This window comes from Theobroma cacao, chromosome 1 (genome assembly GCF_053813885.1).
Source record: "Theobroma cacao isolate CCN51 chromosome 1, ASM5381388v1, whole genome shotgun sequence".
NCBI classification, from domain to species: Eukaryota; Viridiplantae; Streptophyta; class Magnoliopsida; order Malvales; family Malvaceae; genus Theobroma; species Theobroma cacao.
In genome coordinates, this window is record NC_142639.1 from 8,368,928 (window position 1) to 8,379,028 (window position 10,101).

Below are 10,101 nucleotides of genomic sequence, written 5' to 3' on the forward strand. Positions count from 1 at the left end.
AAAACAGGGGAGTGTAAGGGTGTAATTGCATATATGATCATATGTACGCAAAGGGAAACTTTCTTATTCACAGTCATGGTTTACTCTGGGGAAATTGAGGCTTCACTTCTTTTTGATGGCAAAGCAGCGGTTTGTGACTGCACCAGTATTGACCACAGCACATGCACATCCTCACATGGGCAGGACTTGACATCCTTGTAAAGGATATATATTCCCCTTCCTGCAGCAGAACAATGCCAACAAAGAAGGCTCAATTAGCTTGAAAACGATTCCATATAAGACAATGCAAAATGCTATTACATGATTTAAAATCAAAGCATGATGATCATGAGAAACAGAGAGTTGATCATTGATACAGAACTGTGGGCAGAGAGTGAGAGACAGAGTGAAGATTTACCCCTTCTCTGGCTTGAATGGAGGCGATCCCAGAGCTTCTTGAACGGGGAGAGGAGGGAGTGAAACCACCCCATTAATTTGGAGAAGTGAGTATGGGACTCTAACTCATCATGGTAGGTGAAGAGTTGGAAGGAAATATAGAGGGGAGAGAAGACTTAAAAAATTGTAGGTTGATTTACTTGGACAGGTTGCTTGTGCCTTAGTGCTGCTCTATGTTTCCTAATTTCCTTCACTCCCTCACGAAGCAATTATGCAATTTAACATGTCATCTGGGTGCTGTGTCTTTGTCACTCTTTTGTCTTTTTTTTTTTTTTTCCTCTAAAAAAAAAGAGTTTAATTTTACCCCAATTTGCAGCCAAACTATCCCACTAATCCCCTTGTAAGTCATAGTTTCACACCTGGAGAAGTCAGTATTTCATCTTCAATAGCATTCATGGAGTCTTAATGGTTACTACTAGTATCTTATCACTTTCTGCTATCATAGCTTTGATCTGCCTCTTGCACGCCAAGTGAACAAACACAAAATTTCTCCTTACATGTCTTATATTTATATATATACTTTTTTGTTACAAGATTTGTAGTTTTGTTTTCCACATTTTTCTACCATCAGGATAAGGTTTTAGTCCTACAAGCAACCAATATGTACATTTAAGTAGCTTCATCTAAAAGGTTTGCACGTGTACACCATATCAACACAAATACACAAAATGATCGTAACAAAGATGGACTAATGACCAGAGAACTGTGCATTCAAGTATTAGTTGGTTGCTACTTGCTGAAGTTAGTCATTTAGCCTTTTTGAGAATCTATCATGGAAGTGAAATTCAGGGACTAAACAATTGATTACCAAAATCTTGGTCCTCTGCATGAAACTCTTACGTTTCATGCCCCTAGACTAATATCATAAAAAATGTCTTGGTTGGACTCAGAGACGGACCGAAGGTGGTGATGAGAGGGCTGGTAGCCACCTTTCAAATTTTATTTTATTATTATTATTATATATATAAAATTTGACATATATAAATATATGATCTTATATGGTTACTTTTTAACTATTAAAGTCACTAGTTGGACCCTTAAGACTTAAACCACCCGAAATGCTGAAGAGAATAAACCAATGAAAAAGGCTACACAGTTGGAACAACGTGCAACTTGAATCAAAAAGCTTAAGCGTAAAGAAGAAACTTGTGCATGAAACTGAAACATGTACCTTAAATTAGGTGAAATGTAAGCTATTTACCAATCTTGTGAACCTAATCAAGTTGCAATTGGTAAAGTAAATTAAATTTACCACTGGAATGCTTCAAGAATCAATTTTATTTGAAAAGTACGTTCCATCTAAATTCAGCAACCCTGCATTTTGCAAATCAATTCAGCGATGATGTTTACCTTTTCTGAATTGGAAGGGTTTAGGGGGAGGAGATGCCATTTGTCCTTTATCACTTGTATGGGGTGGTACCACTGGAGTATGGTTGCAAAGTAATATTTCTTTGTTAATATCTATTAAAAATTGTTTTTATTAGGATAAGTTAGAGTTAGAGTCTATCAATTAGAAATGATAGACATTCAATTAGAATAAGAAACTAGACAAAATTAAGTCTAAAAAATTGTTATCATGATAGATTTGTAAATGTGAAAAATTCTTAATAAAAAAAATCAGAGTTTAAATTTTAAATCTGTTTTTTTTTTCTTTTCTTTAATGTGCACTTTAAACTTGTAATATAAAATTATAAACAGGATACTAAAGAAAATTCAAAATGGAACGGAGAATTTTCAATTTATTTTTTAGTTTTAGTTTTAATGTTACTGAATTTCGTTTTCACAAGTACTAAGTAAGTAGTTAAACAAACTTACAACTCTTATAAGATTATGAGACTGTTAATATAGGGATCTGGGTCTTCTTTAATTTCCCAAAAAACAGAACCAATGTCTCCTCAAGTCTAAGACTGCAGTCTTTGACCTCAGATCTTGAAATGGTCTCAGTAAATCTGTGTTTTGTTGTAAGAGGGGAATTAACATAGATGGCTCATAGTCCAGAGCGAAAGTTTCGGTGCAAGGGTGTTTTAAGGTTTGCCTTTGCTTTTGTTTGTGTATGTCTGGTTGGTTACGTTGTTGGTCCAACACTGTTCATAGGTTTGAAGAACAAGTCAACAGCTCGGGCGTCTTGTCCACCTTGTTTTTGTGATTGCTCTTCCAAGACAGACTCTGTATCACCACCAGGTTAGTCAGAGTTTTGCCTTCCACTAACTGTTTGAAAACTGAAAACGTTTCAGAAATGGCAAGCCATTAATTTTCATGTGAAGCGTTTTCCTTTTCTGGTTTATATACGTCTAGTCCTTGAAAAAATGGTATTGATTATGTGAGTTGCTATTTTGGTGAGATTTGTTTTTATGCTCTGAATTTGTATGCCTTTCCCGTGTTTCAATCTATCCCATAGGCTTGTGACTACATCCGGAAATGCTATTCTACTTTTGTAAAGCATAAATATTGGCAGAATGATGGGATGAATTTGTTGCCATTAATGGAGTGGAAACCATATCAGTCTGTTGTCTGTTGAATAGGCATTGAGTATAGGCAGTCAGTTATCCAGTTTTATGGCATGTTAGGCTATAAATAACAATTAACCTGGTTAGTTAGATAATGGCTTATTTTCAAGTTAGGCAGCATTATGGGCTAGGCTTGGTATTATAAACTGAAGCCTAGATCAAGGTTACAATCATTAACCGCAAGCTATTGGGACCGCTCGGCGCTTCTAAGTCATGACATTAAGAGTCCTTGATGTTGAAATATCCTTTTGATAAAGCCAATTCTCTAAGTTCAAATACTTTCATACTGTAGAAAATATTATCATTCTGGGTTTATTGCCCTGTTTCTTCTGGTTATGTGGCCAGGGTAATGGTGGCCGCCGTATTCTGTTTACTTACTGCAGACTGGTTATTAAATTTGCAATTGGAGCTAGTCTTGGCTTTCCCTTGGATTGATATCTCCAAGGAGAAATTTTGAATAGCCTCATAGGTACATGATTTAAGCTGCATTAGATCTTTGACAAAGAAATAATGCTGCTGTACTGCATTTAATTTAGGAAATATCTTTAAAACCAGGGATGTAGATGAACATTTAACTCACGCTTCAATTGAGTGACAATAATTTTCCCTAAGACCCCCTTACCGGTGGGAACCCTTTCATTCCCCCAGGTTTAATGAAAGCTGCTATTTAATTTTCAAAAAGAAAAAAATGTGTCTTTATTATTCTTGCAGGATTACTCAAGAGCACATACTCTGGTCAGTACATCTGCCTCAACTCAAGTTTTCTAGGTGATAGCATTCTTGCTCCGTTGGCCGGGGTTTCGTAGATTTGAAGTCGGGGAAAATTTCACCCCAGAACACTTGCTAGAACATTTCCGTTTGTTGCCTTTAAACAGGACAGGTCAAAATTGAACTTCATCATAGTACCTCAAAACCCGATCTTTAGTCAAAATAGCTGTTCATACAAGCCACATTCTCAACTTTTCTTGTTGGAAATCCAGACTTAAACTCACTGCCTCACTGGAAGTATTAGACGTTAGGGATTGATAGTATCCGAATCCCATTCCTTTTATCCTAGTCTTTCTTTCTGTTCAAATGATTTTCTTCATTATGCAGATTGTGGTAAACATAGCCCAGACGTAAAAGCACTTAAGAAGGACATCGTAGATTTACTGTCAGAGGAGATTGCATTACAGAAGATTGTGAGCAATGAAACCTTGGAGCGCACCAGTGCACAAAGAAAGTATATGAAAAGAGCATCCTCATACTACCGGAAAATGGCAGAAAAGTGCTACGTAGGAGTAGAAACTTGTGAGGAAGGCAGGCAAAGGGCTGAAGCAGAGCTAGAAGAGGAGCTTAAGCTTACAGCCTTGTGGAAGAAACGGGCTCGTGAACTTGGGTGGAAAGATAGCAAAAGACTACATAATACTTCATAAGATATTCTTCCTCTTCCACTTGTATAAAATGTTGAAAAATTTTGGCTTTATGTTGCATAGCCCAAAGGGCTTTTGAGCCTCAAAGGCGAGAGGTCCTTTTGAGTTCTTCTACTTGCCAAATTGTGTTGGCTAAATTGATTAACCTGCTGCAATTTGGGAGTTGATTGCTTTATAATTAGGCCTTGCCTTGCAAATTGCAATGGTGGGCTTGTGTTAGGTTAATGGTTGGTTTGTTGGACTAAATTGATTCTGGGTTTCAAATGTTCGGATGCGTACAGATTCTGAACTTTTTATACAAATAAAAATGGTTTTGACTTTTTTTTGTGTGTTTTTTCCCTCCTTTATTTTTCTTTTTTTTTAAAAATATTTTCTAATCAAAATATTATTAAGTATTACATATTTTTTCTATAAATCTATATTTTTCAAACAGAGTGAAAAAGATTTAAGTCTTTTGATAGAAGAAAAACAAAGATAAGGGAGAAAAAACAAGAAATACGAAAATTTTCATTATTGTATTTTCTTCTGTTTTTTTTTTTGGAAGTTTTAATTTCTTTAATTACTTTTAGAAAACTATCCAATATAAAAACTTATTGATTTATACTTTTAAAATAAAAAAGTAACACCTCTTGCAAAGTGGAGAGATTTTCCTACTTATATATATGTAAAATTAATGATTAACTTAAAGTTTTTGGTAGGTCACGTACCATCCTGGTACACACTTATGTCTTCTTCTCATTGTTCTTTCTTTGCACATGTCTACCATTTAATCGAAATAGATGAAAATGAAATTTTCTTCATTAATGCAATTATAATTGTTCTACATTTATATAAAACAAAAAATTATGTAAAACAACAATTTTAAAAATATAATGAATAGAGATATTCGTTTACATCAATAAAAAATTTTACATATATATATTCTCGTACTTTTATTTTGTTTCCTTGACAAAAACTTAACTATGGCAGGCAAAATTGTGGTGGAAATGGTGGGAAGTAGATTGAGTATATATTTTGAAGTAGTAATCACAGTTGAAAGTAGTGTATTATTGCAATGATTGTGATTATTAGCACAAGTGCATTCCATGATTTAAATGTCTTCACAGACAACAAAAGCTTTTATATTGCCATTAGCCTCATGACAAGGACTGCAAGAACTTGCATGTAAAGGAAAACAAATTACATCAAAAGCTGTTCAAAGTAACAATTATTAAGCTACTAATTTAACTTAATTAAGTTATAATTTTCTACTGAAAGCCCATAAATCAAAATAACTAAAAAGACCCATTTTCTTCTTTTTTTTTCCTATTTTTTGCCTCAGCAACTGACATAAGAATTTGGAAGCTGAAAAAGAAGATGAAATAACTTAAAACTCAAGAGAAAAGGAGCTGATTGAATGGTGGAGCCATTAAATCATGAAATTTAAGTTACATCAAAAGTTTTTCAAGGCAGCAATTGATAAGCCACTGACTTAATCAAGGAGCAAAGTTTCGATTTTTAGATTGAAAAATATAGAGAGAGAGAAGATTGGAGTGGAAAGAAGAAAAAATCAAAGCTAAAACAATCTCTTTAAGCTTCAACTCCCTAATTTCTTTCTTCAGTCAGATATAGAATGAATTGAGGAGACATTATAGAATTAATGCACACCATACTTGGAGATTATTCTAATATCGGTCGTCCGATTCCATAAACAAATTATATGGCAATGTTTTAATATATGAAATTTCCAACTCAAATTTTACATTTTGTTATCTAATTACTTATTTCTTTGATTATAAATAATATAAGAGTACTGTTACTATTATTTTATGTGAATTTTTTATCCTAAAGTCGGATATGATATTGGTTTTGTCCTTCACTCTCTCTGATTTTCCGAATAAAGAACAAATAGGGCGTAATAATTTTGTAAACATGAATTGAATTCACTTATAATGTTATAATTATTAATGACTTGAGGCTTTTTTATTTATTAAGCTTACAATGGTAATAAAGGCCAGTATCATAATTGCGCACCATTTACCGTACTTGTGTTTATCAATTATTAATGCCAAAAGATGTGCCTAATATAGCGACTCCTTTGTTTTCCTTTCAAACTCGTTTATCATCTGGTTCTTAATTGATTTGATGGCTAATATAGGCAAATATGTCAAGAGAAACACTATTGGTTTTTTATTTAAAACATAGATCTACCATGTATGAAATTATAACAATTAAATTCAAAAAATAAAATGACAAATTAATTAACACACAAGCGAAAATGAAGGCCACGAAATAATTAAATTCATAACTTGTCGCATTGTGTATGTTGGAACGACAACGTTTCCTTCTCAAGATCATGATGCACCAACATGTTTTGCTGTTGAACGTTGCCAAAGATGGACATGCCACTAGAACTTCCCATTGCCAAGCAAAGCAATCCGGAGCTGGAGTCAGCAATCATATAATTCTCCCCTGGTAAATCTAAATCTGCTCCCTCGAAATGGAATATCAACTTGGGTACTTCTACATCCGTCGAACCTGATGGCAAGGTGAAGCAAAGCTCGAGCCCGGTTGAACCCGAAGTGTCCTCGGAAAGCTTCATTTGAGAGATGAATTCTTTTTTGACCAGGTCGAAAGCCCTTTCTTCTAGATACGTAATGGTTGTGCCAGAGTCTATGATTACGCCGCCAGTGCCATCATCTTCGAGTGCGAAAGTGGATTTCTTGATAGGCAAGCGAGTGTCTCCAACGGTAATCCCTTGGAGTGAAAGATAGTAAAAAGATGGCTGTGTTGGGTTTTGTATCAATGGGGTGGTCTTGATTGCTCCTAATGTTCTATTCACTCTTGCTATAGACCCCATCAAAAGTGTGCTTTTTTTGGTGTCATCAATGGACGTTAGGCAATAAGAGAACTTGCCCTGTTTTAGCTGCGAGACTAGCGACACGGGTCCACGACCAAGCCCCACCAGGCCCGCACCTTGTGTAAACCCATCTCCCTGGTTATCTCCTCCGCACCCGAATCCAATATTTGGAACAGAAACCTTGCCGAATGTGAAGGTTTCGACTGCCATGACCCCTTGCGTGGAGGAATAGTCGCCATACGTATAGAGATACTCACATCCATCACTGCAAGCTGATTGGGGTAGTGCTGAGCATAGGTGGCTGGAGCATGATAACTTGGAGAAACTAGAAGATTTTTTGGGGTCAAAGATCGGGGTAGGTTGATCAAAGCATTGAGAGCAAGGCTTGCACTGAGTCCATATTAAATCACTCCCCGTGTCCAAGATTGCAGAGTAACTCTCCGGTGGCGTCCCAATCGCTAAGTCCATCAGGAACTCGCCATTCCCTGCTGTAATAGGCGCTTGAAGTTCAGATGCATCAGTTGCTGCCAAAACCATAGCATTCAACCTCTGCAGCCTGTGATTCCCACGCTTTACCCCGCGCTGGATTCGCTCCCATTTGGTTAAGTTCTTGCCTGAATCAACATGCCTGAGCGTTACCCTGAACCCGTTTTGGAGCCTCCGGTGCTCTAATGCTCCCCTCGACGTGGAAACTGCTGGCGAAACATACAACGCAACTATTTCTAGTGTTAGAAATGCCACACATAGCAAAGAATATAGTGAAGCCATATGTAAATCTAATTGGAAAGAATCGAATTGGGTGATCAGATGTGAATCGAAGGTGGTTGGTAAGATGAAGCTTATATAGGATTCTACAGTGGAAATGGTCTTTACATAACAATAACACACAGTAAAGGCATGTAACTTGATAAACAAAAATGGAGGAGTAGATGTAGGGGAAAACAGATAACGACTGTCGAGTGGAGCTTAGAGGAGAAGATGTAGGCTAAAGTGAGAAGTGAGACATGCCAACTTGTACATGGAGGTTGAGATATCACCGCAGCTGCGAAACTAGAGGCCAAAGACTTTTCATGGTGGTTGGGGATATTTGGGGGAATCGAAAACAAACATATATGTAGCAATCTTTTTGTGAGAAAGCAATTGTAAGCACATACGCTTTGCTTAAGCTCGTCCCTCAGGAGTTTGGTTAACTATCTTTGGACTGTACGATAACCTAAAACAAATAATATTCCTTGTCTCACTGACCACTTTGACAATTAATCATGAGTTTAGATTTGATCTTAGAATTAATTTTATAATTCCAAGAAGAATAAGTCTCTCCGCTTTTGCACATGTGAAAGTTAATTATTGGTTTTAACTACACAAACATCATTCGTAACATTAGTATTTTCCTTCCGATAATTAATGTTGCCCTAATCATCTCCAAATTTGATCTTAATTATATATAGTTGCAATGTCTGCTTGGAGACTAATAAAGTGCGTGCATGTATGGACCAACCGGAGGTGAGGGTGGTTTCTAACGTTTAGATATTATAATCCTTCTGGCGGAGTACCTTATGTTTCTAATCAAAATATTGCTCTTTGTATTATTTTAAGTGGCTTGTCTGTGTCTGTGATGACTGGTTTAGAGAATTGGAAGGGTTTGTCGTTGCAGTGGTTGGTGGGCTAACTTTTTTACTAATTTACGTATTGTTGGAATCAAGTTGGTTCGATGGTCCTAATTCAGTTAGGTGAGATAAATTGTTTACCTTTACTTTATTCACCCCTTTTTTGTTTTCTTTTTTGGTTTGGTTTGAAATAGCTAACATCACATAAGCTACGAATAAGTTTTAATGAGTATAATTTTCTAAAACATCTGATTAAAATTATTTACGTGTTACTTATGTTATTTTGTAATTGAATTAATTAAAACGTGAAGATTTTCTTAAAAAATTTAAAATTTTAAAAAGAAACGTGTTTTCGTGTGCACTATTATGAGGGTACCTTTGTTATAAAAATAATTCAAAAAATCACTCCTCGGTGATAAAACTTTTTCACCTTTTTAAATAGGATTCAGATCACCCACAAAATGGTGATCTAATCATTTTCAATGATTTAAAATCACTATCATATAAAATTCTTAAGTTACTACTAAACATAATTTAATCACGATGAATAAATCACATAAACTATCTTATATCAAACATTGTCGTATGGGCTTGTCTTTTGAAAATAGAATTAAGGAAGATTACTTGACGTAGTAGACGGATCGAAAATTAAGTACGAATTGTGTTACTATTAATTGGTTAATTAGAAGTTAGAAAAGAAAAAGACAACTATTAGTAAATTCCTAGTGCTTGTTTGCTTGGTCTAACGCTAGGTTTTAAGGATATTGTTATTCCTTCCGTTTCAAAAAATTTGTCCTCATTTAAATTTAATTGAAATTTTTTTTAAAAAAATTTTAACTTGAACATATTTTATATTAAAAATTTGAAAACTTTTTATATAAAATTTATATGTTCATTTATTAGTTTTAATATCACAAAATAAAAAATAAAAAAGCTTTTTCAATAAAACAAAAATAAGAGCATTTCCTTTTTTTAATACTTTCTTACCATTAAACTTAGGGATGTGAATTATGTCAACTTGCCATGTCAAATAGTTTTAAGAAATAGACTATGTTAAATCGGGAAGCAACATAACAAAATTTTTGCTATGTCAATATGTTAACTTGTTACGTCATAACTGTTATAAAAACTTTTCACAATACTAACATTTTTACTAAGTGAAAGAATGGCTTATTCTAATGGTAAGAAAGAATAAAAATCTTTTAATTTTAAATTAGAGTCTCATCATGAAGGAGCATTTATATTAATCCTTTGATTTATTCTTTGATTTTTTCGACTCTTTTACTCGATATAATAATAAT

At 34.7% G+C, this 10,101-nt stretch overlaps 2 protein-coding genes across 2 annotated transcripts; one reads left to right on the forward strand and one right to left on the reverse strand.

Annotated features, from left to right (window-relative positions):
* The first annotated feature begins 2,135 nt into the window (after window positions 1–2,135).
* LOC18611982 (uncharacterized) lies at window positions 2,136–4,673 on the forward strand. Its single transcript, XM_007048522.3, has 2 exons — window positions 2,136–2,616; window positions 4,038–4,673. Exons 1-2 carry the CDS (start codon window positions 2,418–2,420, stop codon window positions 4,355–4,357), a joined length of 519 nt encoding a protein of 172 aa, XP_007048584.3. The 5' UTR covers window positions 2,136–2,417; the 3' UTR covers window positions 4,358–4,673.
* A 1,827-nt stretch (window positions 4,674–6,500) lies between these two features.
* LOC18611983 (Eukaryotic aspartyl protease family protein) lies at window positions 6,501–8,260 on the reverse strand. The gene has a single exon (XM_007048523.3). It carries the CDS (start codon window positions 7,959–7,961, stop codon window positions 6,636–6,638), a length of 1,326 nt encoding a protein of 441 aa, XP_007048585.3. The 5' UTR covers window positions 7,962–8,260; the 3' UTR covers window positions 6,501–6,635.
* Window positions 8,261–10,101: the final 1,841 nt, after the last annotated feature.

Coding starts and splice junctions, on each gene's coding strand:
- LOC18611982 (XM_007048522.3), top strand. CDS start 2,418: ATGGCTCATAGTCCAGAGCGAAAGTTTCGGTGCAAGGGTGTTTTAAGG. Junction 2,617..4,037: donor AGACTCTGTATCACCACCAG/GTTAGTCAGAGT, acceptor TTCATTATGCAG/ATTGTGGTAAACATAGCCCA.
- LOC18611983 (XM_007048523.3), bottom strand. CDS start 7,961: ATGGCTTCACTATATTCTTTGCTATGTGTGGCATTTCTAACACTAGAA.